Raw genomic sequence first — 12,406 nt, forward strand, 5'->3', positions numbered from 1 at the left:
TATCCTAGTGCACGCTGCCTGACAAGTGCGATGATGTGACAGGATGTTAACCAATGGGATCGCTTCCCGATTAGGGGATGCCCCAGGCTATTTATAAAGAACATAGACCACGATCATGATTTGCTGAATATGATAGCGTGTTATGAAACTACCAAGTGTTGTGGTATAAGACTGGTCTTGCTATATTCCTGTATTCCATGCTAGGATAACAGAAAAGCTGTTCTCTCTAACACTACAAGCCGAGTAATATATAAGTTCAGTTAGAAAGATATCTCGTCGGGGGAAGCGTAGTTTGTGAGATGTGCTGGCGATCATTGTCATCTCAGTGTCCTTTGCTTTTCATTGTGCTTGAATGTTTAGAGCAGTTCCATATAGCATTTGAAGGTTATAGTTTACGTTCGCGGGGTCCTTCGCGGTAAACAAATACTAAAACATCATTCGTGCGTCGGGATTTAAATTAAAATAACCCGCGAATACAAGTATGAATCTTTTTATTCCAAAATATCAATATGTAATAAATGCGATAGCTTCAAACACCAACTAGGTATCAAAAGGGGGAATCACTCATTAGCTACCTTTAGTATGGGAGTCATAAACAAGATTGTGCTTTTTGGGGGTATCAGTCTTAATCTTTATGATGCAACAAAAGTCAACTCAGAAAGACAGATTCTATTTGGAGTTTTGTACTTCATCATACATATGGACTTGGTTCAAATATAAAATATGAATATTCATATATATATATACATACATATCATATACATAAGCATGTATATAAACATGAATATGTGCTAAATACATAGGTATTTTACATAGCTATAAACCATATACACAGTGTTATACGCAGTTTTCATTATATAGACTTTTTAAGATTTGGCAACTGAAAGCAAGCAATTATAGATATATATTACCGCTGCTACTTCTAGATTGTGTGGAAGATCTATGAATATTAAAAATAGTTGGTCCTCTGAAAGGACATTGATAGGTTCTAAACATTCATGCTTACTAGCTAGCCTGGAGTAAATAGGGCATTTTATAAGGAAGTATCTTTGATCTTCTACAGCGTAGCAATGTAAACACTTCCTTTCCTATATCTCTTTGTGGCCCGAGTTTCTGCCCTTTTAGGTCTCTAGCCGGTCGTGATTACTTATTCTTAGTTTAGTTAGGGATTTTTATGTTTCAATTGTGCCCCCCTCCCCCCCCTTCTCCCCACAGGTGATAAATAATAAATGGTCATGTGTACTTTCTACTTTCCCATCCCCATAATGCCTTGCGTCTTTGTGGGGTAACCAATCAAAAAACTGTCCCAAATTGAAAGGTTTCTTAATTCAATTTATACTATACCTGCTTTTATCTGTAAAATATTGATTATCAGTTTATTGCAAGTTATTTTTGTGTGTACAGATCATCAAGAGTTTTGGTCTTAGGCTGCGTTCATAATGTATGGCAGGGTGGGGGGCAGGTGAAATCTTCAAATAACATAACAATTCTTAAGACCCCCCCCCCCCCCCCCCCTTGAAGTCCCAAAAAAATAACTATTCCCCCCGGGCGATCTCTCGGACCTTCTTCTAAAAATGTTGCATCCCCCCCAATTCTCTGAAAACATTTTTCAAACCCCTCCCATTTTACTGGTAAAAATTTTTCCGATGCATTTTATGTCGTTTCTAACATAAAAACCAACTCCGCCTGCATTCGAAAAACTTGGTTTGTGAATAAATTCATAACCTTCTAAATTGACATTCATAACATGTGTTTTGTCTTTCGTGAATTTTGTTTCAGTTATTGCAATTAAGGAAAGTGTATAATCCAGCTCTTTCAACAGTTGACAAAGATTGTCATGGTTGGCTGCAAGACTGCGTATATTACAATGCAGCGCACCAAAAGCTCTACGATTCAATGCACAATCGTTTATATCTGTATTAGCTTTGATTTCTTCAGTTGTATAATAGCCGAAGTTATTTTCTAAAGGCATATGCAAATCACCATCGAAGTTTGATAACTGAGGAATATTTGTAATAGGCGAAGTTAAACTAAGTGATGGTAAATTATTTAGCTCAGCTAGTCTATCAATAATTCTATTATTAGATATGTCGTTTATAGGCATATATAAATATCAGTCCATATCATACCAGCCTGTTCAAAGCTTGTTTAAATCATCCTTAGTATTGATATGTAGAGATTTTGACTTAATCGTCATTTATTCGGGCTATTTTTCACTAAACACAACACACTTAAACTTGATTACAGTCAGTCATTTTATTACACAACACGAGGGTGGTCACGTGGGTTTTAAAAATACACAGGGATCCTGATACATAATTATATTTGTCATTACATAGCATTAATATCCTTTCTGAGGTAGACTTTTCCATTCGATGCCGTGAGATGGATGACCATTTCCTTTCCTTCTTAAAATTAAGACAAGCGCTGAAAGTGTTTTCAAGACTACACTCACCCGGACAATCACATTTCACACCAAATTCAATTTATCTATTTTATTTTTCTCTTTCTGTTCTTTCACTTTTGGTGTAATGCAAATTCTTTTAGAATTTTTCATTTCATTTTCCAGGTTAAGCAACATGCTATTAACAAATACTACAGAATGTCTCTGTGATTCATGCCATGTGTATATAATGACATAACATCTTATAAATGGAAAAAGTTAAGAGAGGATGTCAGCAAAAATCGACCAAAATCAAATTTTGCCGGCAACAGCCAAAAAATCGAATTCGTTCATATTTTGGCATTAGGAAGACCTTGATGCGATATAAACCGTGGTATACTTCATTTGCCAAAATATCGCTTTATTTCCGAGAAAAACGAGAAAAACAAATTCGTGCATAATTGACTCTCTGAGAGAGTCAAAATATACTCCAACTTTGGGGGCCTCGCGCGCCTTTGCAAAAATATCTACAGACTCAATCTTGGGAAATTATTTGGGATAGTGTTTTAACATTAAAAAGATGAAATTGCACGGTGTTCGAATAAATTCATAGTGGCGAAAAATATTTATTCACCAGGGTACTTTGACTTCGCGTCAAAAATGAGGAATTTTCAAAAAATGATTTATCCGTGTGCTAAATAAAATAAAACGTTGATATTAAGAAATTGAAAAGCTAAAATAATGTTCTAATCGTGGGTGAAGTCATTTTTGGGGGTTTTTGTTCTGCGATGAGAAATAAAATCTAAAAGTTACAGAAATTTTGAAGAGCTCAGACGGTCGGCCAAATCAAAGCGATTGACAAATTTGCATAACTTTTTGGATTTTTAAATCTTAATTTGGCTAAGTATCATAAAAACATCATCAGCATACAAGTTCAATGTAATATAATGACAAATACCGCAAGAATTTCGTTTTTACATTTGATTTTACCTAGAATTTAACAACAATTTATGCCCGGGAACTTCTGTTTACAATCATTTAGTGACTGAGCGGCAGGGCTGAAATGTGTAACGCGACAGATTTAGTTTTTGCAATTTAAAAATAAAGTCTTTTTCTTTTCAATTTCAGAGAAATAAAAGTATTTATTTGTTTGTTTGTCTCTTTAATTTTTCAAGAGAAATCGAAAAATGATTCAACCCCCGTTTCAATGACTTTTTTCGAGTGGGAAATTGATTACAATACAAAAACTAACTTCAGGGGAGACTTTGATAGATGATTGACACATGAAATTAAATTGCCGCAATCCTTTTGTATATTGCCGCAAACAACATCCATTCTTCAGTCATTAACGCTTTTATCCACGTTATGATTTGCTAACTTTATTTCCATGGAAGTTTGTTGCTCCTTTAAATCGATTATTGGTGGATTATGTGGTTATAGCAGAAAAGATAGGACGCAAGATGCTCTCGTTGTTCCCTTGCTTTCATGCACTAAGGATATAGCTCGACACAAGACTTTGTTTGGTTTCTCTGGATTTGAAAGTGAATTCGATTTGATTCTTGGTCGTGCAGGACAGTTCAGACGACCAAAAGAAATAAATGATTGGACGATATGTCCCCATCATCGCTCAATACTTGGACTAGGGTGGACAAGGGGCTCTAGTACTAGATGTAGAGTTCCCGCATCGATCTCAAATCATGGCCAATCAAAATCGAAGTGGCCAAAGAGCGACAAGGGCATTGGAAAAGACGAGTCGGAATTGATATTCAAGAAAACAGGAACTTTTATTCCATCTGGAGCAGGTAACGTTTTTGCATGCTTATGATTTCTTCTCAAAACGCATGTTTCTATATCAGTCCCGTTAGCAGGGCCGTAACTAGGGGGGGGGGGGGGGTGCAGGGTGCACGTGCACCCCCCCCCCCAAATAAAAGGTTAAGGTCCGCTCATCCATCTCCTTTTTTTTTTTTTTTTTGTGGTTCTGCTTTCTTCTGGTTACCTTTTTATTATTATTTTTTTATTATTATTTATTTTTGTTCTGCTTTCTTAAAAGAAACGATCAATGGTCCGATTTTCATGCACCCTCCCTGTAAAAGTTCTGGTTACGGCCCTGGAAGTAGTATTTTAAGTCGTAGTGTGCATTGTTTGGCAGGTATCTGCGTGAGTTGCAGGAAAAAAATAAGAGAGATGGTCAGTAATATTGACACACAGAAATCTAGAAGTTCGTTTGTAGATGAGGAATGCATTGACGCGGAAACAGAGACACTCGAAAAACTAAAGCATTTGAGAATAGAGGTAGGTCTGCCAATCTAAGCCTTTATTTAAAAAGGTGCTAAAATAATCCAATCCATCCTTCTCATTCCATCTATTGTATATCCAACCAACCAACCAACCATCCATCTATCCAATCTCATTCCCTCCATTCTTCTATATCTTCTATATTCCTTTTATATTCCATCCATTCTTCTATATCCCATCTATTCCATTCCCTTCATCACATTCCAGTCTATCCATCCATTTCAGCCAATCCTCCATACATCCATCCCTCCATCCAACCGTCTATCTCAGACCCGCATCAAGGAACGCAGCAAGGCCCACAGCTTAGAAATATGGGAAGGGGAGAGGGGGGGGGGGGGGGGGGGGGGGAAGGTGGGAGACAAAACAACTTTTTTTCCGGAAGACCATAATATACTCGCCTAATATACTCAACTTTGCCTTGTACCTTTTTTTTAAAAAAATAGAAGAAGCTGAGTGGGGGGTGGACCTGAATTTATCACATTCCATGCACCCTTATTCCAATTTATTCATACACCCACTTAAAAAATATAAAGATTTATATTTCTTTTCCCGGTTTTAGGAAAAGAGGAGTAAAGAGCAAAACGAAGAAGAAGAAAAAGAAGAGGAGGTGTTCTTTAAACAGCCATTACCTTTAAGTCCAACAAATATTTCAATGTCTTCTACGTGGACGAATACGCCAGTGAGTCAATATCACGAAGAGGACATTTCTAGTGTAACTGTTGACGGTTCTTTTCTTTTCGATTTGTCACCAAGAGAAAAACTCAATGCTTATTTAGCATCAAGAGATGTTAGTCCTGTCCGCTTTGTGCTAGCAACCCCATGGGACGAGGCATCTGAACGCTCGAGACGTTATTACAAAAGAAAAGGAAAACAAGTGGTTGCTTCATGCTTAGAGGAAGTTGCTCCTGGGCAGTCCGACAAGATCTTTGATTCTTTAGCAAAATCCAATCTTAAACATGGCGATACTACTTTTGATTTTTCATTGATGGAAGCCCTTTGTGAATGTTACAATAATGCCAATCATTGGAGCACTAGGAGACAGATCCTCTCCCTTATGGCAGATAAAGTAAGCTTCAATGATTTAAAGAGATGGATACCCGACATATCGATATACCGCCTTAAAATAGCGCGGCATCATCGTTTACTTCATGGTCGAGGTTCTGTTCTCTCGCCCGTAAAGAATACGCGCATGTATATAAAACCCGAGAAACTAGAGCACTTTTTGACATTCATTACGAGCTCTCACATAGTTCAAGATTTACCTTTCGGAGAAAGAGTACTCAAGTTGTCGTCAGGCTGTGAGCTAAAAGTTCCAAATGTGGTTCGAACTCTCATACCGGAACAAATAATACGTCAATACCAAAGTTACTGCTCGGAAACAGGTTTTGACCCAGTAAGCCGTAGCACATTGCTCAGGATCCTCAGTGCCTGCTCTGCGTCCGTCCGCAAATCCCTTCAAGGGCTGGACTATTTTTCAGCAAATGGAGCCCAGTCCTTTGATGATCTAGAAGACGTGGTGGAGACACTTGGGGATAGTTATGGAAAGGGACTAACGTGGGCGAACATGACTAATGAAAAGCTAAAACAAGCGAAACGATACCTTAAAAGCGATTATAAGGTAAAACTGAATTTTAAAACTCAAGTATTAAAGCTAACACCACAACAAACACAAGAAAACTGACAAGACAAAAAACAAACAAACAAACAAACAAACAAAAAATGAAAAAAGAAAGACAAGAAGTTAATGCATTTTCCTCCTCCTGACGACTATCTTTTTATTTTATTTTAGGTGCATGTTTCAAAAAACTCGGTGGTTGCCGATCACTGCAGAGTGTTCGCTCTCAGTTCCCCTGACGACCCCTGCTTCGAAAAGTGTTGTGATCACGAACATAATCTAAAATGTGATAGATGCAGCATCTTCCCTAGTGCTCTTGAAGAAATACGTTCAGCCATTAAAGGCGTTGACTGCTCATTAGAAGAAAGAGAAGAGATGGAGTATACCACAGATCAATCCGCTCAAAATATCGATGCGTGGAAAGCTCATATTCTTCGAACCATCAACCAGGATACCGCAAAACATGAAATATTGAAAAATATGGATGATCAATCAGTGGTTCTTGTATCTGATTGGGCCATGAAATTCGTACCGCGAAAGTTTCGCGAAAGCCAAAGAGATTGGTTTGGAAAGCGCGGGATTTCCTGGCACCTTACAGTTGCTGTAACGAAACCAAAGGATAATGACATAAACATGTTGACTTTTGTTCATGTTTTTGAAAGCTGTACTCAGGATAGTCCCACAGTCTTGGCTATTTTCGATGATGTCCTCCAGCAACTCAAGAGTATTTTATCAAGTGTAAAGTTTGTCTACATGAAACAAGATAACGCTGGATGCTATCATTCGGCACCAACTATGCTTGCTATAAAGCACATTGCTACGAAACACGGAATCTGCCTTTCTCGGATCGACTTTTCGGATCCACAAGGAGGGAAAGGCGCATGTGATCGAAAGGCCGCGAACATCAAAAATCACATGAAAAGATATTTGGACTCAGGCCATGATATCGAAACAGCCAAACAAATGAAACAAGCAATTGAGTCATCTGGAGGCATACCGGGCGTAACAGTGACTTTGTGTGGCCCACAATCTACATCAGGCTTCAAATCTGTCAAATTTGATGGAATTAGCTATATTAACAATATCCAATACAGCGAAGAGGGAATGAAAATGTGGAGAGCCTATGAGATTGGTCCTGGGAAATCCATCAATTGGAATGACCTAAGTCTCCCAACCGGCATACCCAAACTAAACAAAACGTCGGATGATAATAGCAACAAAATCTTATTTGTTCCTGTAAAACCCCGAAAAGGCCCAAAAAGTTCAAAATTAGAGAGCAAAGATGATGCCAGTGACGATGATGATGAAGGTAATAGCATTGATGATTGTTATGATAATGATGATGACAATGATGATGGCGATGCTGGTGGTAATGCTGATTGTGGCAAAGGCGACGCTGAGGATCTACAGGCAGATGCTGATAAAAAGCTGTTCTGTTGTCCAGAGGAGGGCTGTACAAAGTCGTTTCAGCGGTATTCTTCACTTGAAAAACATCTGGACATTGGAAAACACAAGTATTCCCTTGAACTTCAGACATTTTATGACAAATCAATGATAGGTTACGCCTCAAAACTCGAAAAGGGGATGAGTGAAGTTCCAACATTCCCTCAGCCAGACACGCTTGAATCAGAAAATAGTATGGCAGATTCAGTACTTCCGATGGGTTGGGCCTTGAAGTCTACAGGAAAGAGGAAAAGGTTTACTGAAACCCAAAAAAACTATCTCATGGAAGTCTTTAAAAATGGTGAATTAACTGGGCAAAAAGCAGATCCACGAACTGTATCTAAGTCAATGAGAAAAGCCAAAAATGCTGATGGCTCTTGCATGTTCCGGAAAGAGGATTTTCTATCTTCTCAGCAAATTTCAAATTTTTTTTCTCGCTTAGCAAAAGCAAAAAATCTAGACTCTTATGAAAAAGATGTAATGGGATGAAATGTTGGAGAAATTGTGAACAGAGATGTGCAAGAACTGACGGATGAAGTGATGAATGCAATTACTCTTCAACACCCAATAATGTATCACACTTACGACATCTGCAAAATGTCTTCACAATCAAAACTTCCAAGATTCTCTATTGCCATGCTGAAAGATATTTGTGCTGCTTTCGAACTTGATATATCCAGTATTACAGTCAATCGCAAAATGCCGTACATCGATATTCTCAATGAACTTGTCAGGCAATGTAGTTGTGCAAGCAGTACATAAAACTATAGTCCAGCCTTGTAGCCGGTTTATTTCGAAAGCAGGTATAGTCCGCGCTTTAGAAGTCGAATCAATTATATGGTTACTTAATTGTCGTATACTTAACTATGATATGCCTGGTTGAATCAGATTTCTGTGATTGCTGTATTTATATATACAAATACAGCAATATGTAGAGACTTTAACTAAAATAATGATAAATCAAGTTTTTTCTAGTATACTCGATAAGAGTATTGCTTGAAAAAATATAGGCAGATGATAGTGACAAAATTGCTGCAAACGTCAATTTTTTCCGATTGATAAAACAACGGTTAAAGTCTGTTGTGAAGAATTATTCAACTCGGAACTTGTCTCAGATCTAGGACTGGGACTATGCGTTTAGGATTATGATCACAAGCCGGTTGAATCCGATTTAAACGGTTTGATTGCCTTCGATCTCTCATTCAGATTCTCACTCGAAAAAAGTCGATTTTCGATTTCTCTTGAAAAATTAAAGAGACAAACAAACAAATAAATACTTTTATTTCTCTGAAATTGAAAAGAAAAAGACTTTATTTTTAAATTGCAAAAACTAAATCTGTCGCGTTACACATTTCAGCCCTGCCGCTCAGTCACTAAATGATTGTAAACAGAAGTTCCCGGGCATAAATTGTTGTTAAATTCTAGGTAAAATCAAATGTAAAAACGAAATTCTTGCGGTATTTGTCATTATATTACATTGAACTTGTATGCTGATGATGTTTTTATGATACTTAGCCAAATTAAGATTTAAAAATCCAAAAAGTTATGCAAATTTGTCAATCGCTTTGATTTGGCCGACCGTCTGAGCTCTTCAAAATTTCTGTAACTTTTAGATTTTATTTCTCATCGCAGAACAAAAACCCCCAAAAATGACTTCACCCACGATTAGAACATTATTTTAGCTTTTCAATTTCTTAATATCAACGTTTTATTTTATTTAGCACACGGATAAATCATTTTTTGAAAATTCCTCATTTTTGACGCGAAGTCAAAGTACCCTGGTGAATAAATATTTTTCGCCACTATGAATTTATTCGAACACCGTGAAATTCCATCTTTTTAATGTTAAAACACTATCCCAAATAATTTCCCAAGATTGAGTCTGTAGATATTTTTGCAAAGGCGCGCGAGGCCCCCAAAGTTGGAGTATATTTTGACTCTCTCAGAGAGTCAATTATGCACGAATTTGTTTTTCTCGTTTTTCTCGGAAATAAAGCAATATTTTGGCAAATGAAGTATACCACGGTTTATATCGCATCAAGGTATTCCTAATACCAAAATATGAGCGAATTCGATTTTTCGGATGTTGCCGGCGTATGGTCGATTTTTGCTGACATCCTCTCTTAATACATATATACTATAAAAATCATTTATTACTACAGTAGTCATAGTTGTAACCTTATAAATTAGAATAATTGTTATCTTGAATTTTTTTCCAGGGACTCTGGGAGGAGGGTAGAGGGAAGGAGTATTGATCATTAAGAGAGCTTAGCATTTTTTTATCAAAAATGCCAACATACCTTTTCTTGCGAAATTCTTGCAGTAAAACACACAGAATTTACTTGTTGTAGCAGTTTCAAAATGTCTAAGCACCTCTAAGGCTTCAAGCTCATTCGAAACATAACCAAAATCAGGAGCGGATCCAGGATTTTTTCAAAGGGGGGGTTGTAGCATTGATTGAGGTGGTAGAGAGATATAGCAGACCAAAGGGTTAGGGAGACAATTATTTGCTGCAGGCGAGCATGGTTGTTTCAGGTCCCACACACGGCGTATAGAAAAAAAGCGAGCAAAATGTGTTTTAATGAAACTCGCAATGCTGTTGGTGTTGTCATGAAAAATTATGATAATAATAATAAATCACGATGGCTCTCATAGGGGGGTTGCAACTCCCAACCCCCCCCCCCCCCTCCCCCGCTTAGATTTGCCACTGAAAATTTGTCTCCAGAGAGTCATTCAAATGATTCAAAATATAGTCCATCTCGATCAAGATTTTTACCACATTTCCCGGCAAACTTCTGAAATTCCCGCCAAAAGGACCATCCATCATATTTACTTCCGGTTGTCAACTTCCTTCACGCGAAATAGTGTTCATAACTGAGTTTGTTTACATTACTTCGCGTGAATCAGGCTGACATTGTTTCTTCTTTCAATTAATGGCTATAAAACGATTTTAATAACATAAGGTACGACATTATTGAGAGATTCTTATTTTTATTTAAAAATTAATCACGATTTACACGTTCAAACGCTCAACAAACGGCTTCAACACGACTTCAACACGGCGTGATTTCCGGTAGCTTCACTATCGAGACAATCATTCCGTCGGGAACACGAAGGTGACGTCATTTTCGGAATGTCGTTTTGAGTCTCGCGAAATAGCCTCTACCGTTATTACTATCATCTATGACGCGAAATACAAGTCAAAATACATGTCTAAATACGTGTATCAAATACAAGTAAGCTATTGTTTTCAACAATAGAACTTGACACTTTCTGTGACATTAACTGCGCATGTACAAGACTATAGCCAGGATGCTTCGACGTCGGATTTTCTACGTAATACTATGCTGAATGTAAAAAATACATCTATTTGGGGAAAATTCGATGAAAACAATGAACCAGTAGAAAAAAAATTAAATAGAGCCCTCAAATTCCTCAAAGTTCCTCCATAAACTCGTAAGTCTGTTCCATCCCGGTATATCTCATTCGTCGCAAAAATATTACAAAGTTATGATCGCTTTTGGACGTCCGTTGATTGCCCCCGTGTTATTTTCATAAAGACGTCTCACAGTTTGACGAAAGTTCTTTAACCAGAACGGCAAGTTAGTTGCGCATCGTCATTTAATACTGAAGGAAGCTGTCCTTCTATGTTTAACTGTGAGACTATAAGGCAGCATATTTCATAGTGGGCTTAGAGACGTTTTTGCTAGTATAATACTGAGCTCATCAACATTTTGATTAATTGTATTTTTTGCCTCAATTAGTGGAGGTTAATTCAAGAAACTTTGATATTTCTTCTGAAAAGCCACTCATTTTGCAGCCAGTAACGAGTAGCATACTTTACTTAGTAGTTATTCAATGACTGTTGATCTGAAAAGCCACTCATTTTGCAGTCAGTAACAACTTTATATACTTAGCAGTTATTCATGCCTGTTGACCTCTGTCAGTTATTAAAGGGTTTTCAACATGAGCAAGTATAATAACATCTCTGACACTTTCAAAAACGGATTAATTAAACAACCAATCATGTCCTGTATTCTCATTACTGTGATACATTTACCAACCAATCACGTCCTATCTCTTTGTTTTCAATACATGTATCAAGGACGTGATACATGTACCACACACATGTATCTTGTCACTTTCTTTACAAATACATGTTTAACAAACCTGTATTTAATTGAAAGCATGTATTTAAGTACACGTTCCAAACGCCATTACATGTATGATACTTGTATAATACATGTATACTACACGTATTTTTGACCGGTATTTTACCCCATAATCAACCGCCATATTTTTTTTACTTATGAGCCCGCGCGACCTTTAAGAAAACCGCAATCGCATCCATACCACAGGAAGACCAATCAATGAAATTACGTACCACAGGAAGACCAATAAGCAAATCTATTTCTGCATTTCCGCCATTTTCATTCATGATTTTCACCACAGCAATCTTCCTAATGTTTTCAACTCATATTTTTCACGTGTCAATAGCAGACGCAGTTATGACACTAGACTTGCAGCCAATTCAAACTTTTCTTTACCATATGCGAGAACTAATTATAGTTTATTCAATGTTATTATAACTTTGCTGCTACAAAATATTGGAATTCTTTGAGCGAAAATTTAAAGAACTCGAATAACAAAAATTTCAAGAAAAAACATTT

At 37.2% G+C, this 12,406-nt stretch overlaps 1 protein-coding gene across 1 annotated transcript; it reads left to right on the forward strand.

The window, feature by feature from the left end:
- The first annotated feature begins 3,646 nt into the window (after positions 1-3,646).
- On the forward strand, positions 3,647-8,225 carry LOC148913406 (uncharacterized). The gene is made up of 4 exons (XM_089031485.1): positions 3,647-4,185; positions 4,533-4,675; positions 5,238-6,296; positions 6,468-8,225. Exons 1-4 carry the CDS (start codon positions 3,771-3,773, stop codon positions 8,223-8,225), a joined length of 3,375 nt encoding a protein of 1,124 aa, XP_088887611.1. The 5' UTR covers positions 3,647-3,770.
- Positions 8,226-12,406: the final 4,181 nt, after the last annotated feature.

The sequence above is a fragment of the Actinia tenebrosa genome, unplaced genomic scaffold (genome assembly GCF_029948245.1).
Source record: "Actinia tenebrosa isolate PJP-AT-01 unplaced genomic scaffold, QUT_ActTen_1.0 PGA_scaffold0__85_contigs__length_37466705, whole genome shotgun sequence".
In the NCBI taxonomy this organism is placed as follows: domain Eukaryota; kingdom Metazoa; phylum Cnidaria; class Anthozoa; order Actiniaria; family Actiniidae; genus Actinia; species Actinia tenebrosa.

Bases quoted from the DNA above. Each gene is read 5' to 3' on its own strand.
- LOC148913406 (XM_089031485.1), top strand. From the start codon at position 3,771: ATGGAAGTTTGTTGCTCCTTTAAATCGATTATTGGTGGATTATGTGGT. The intron at 4,186-4,532 runs GTAACGTTTTTG...ATTGTTTGGCAG, and splicing joins TTTTATTCCATCTGGAGCAG to GTATCTGCGTGAGTTGCAGG. The intron at 6,297-6,467 runs GTAAAACTGAAT...ATTTTATTTTAG, and splicing joins ACCTTAAAAGCGATTATAAG to GTGCATGTTTCAAAAAACTC.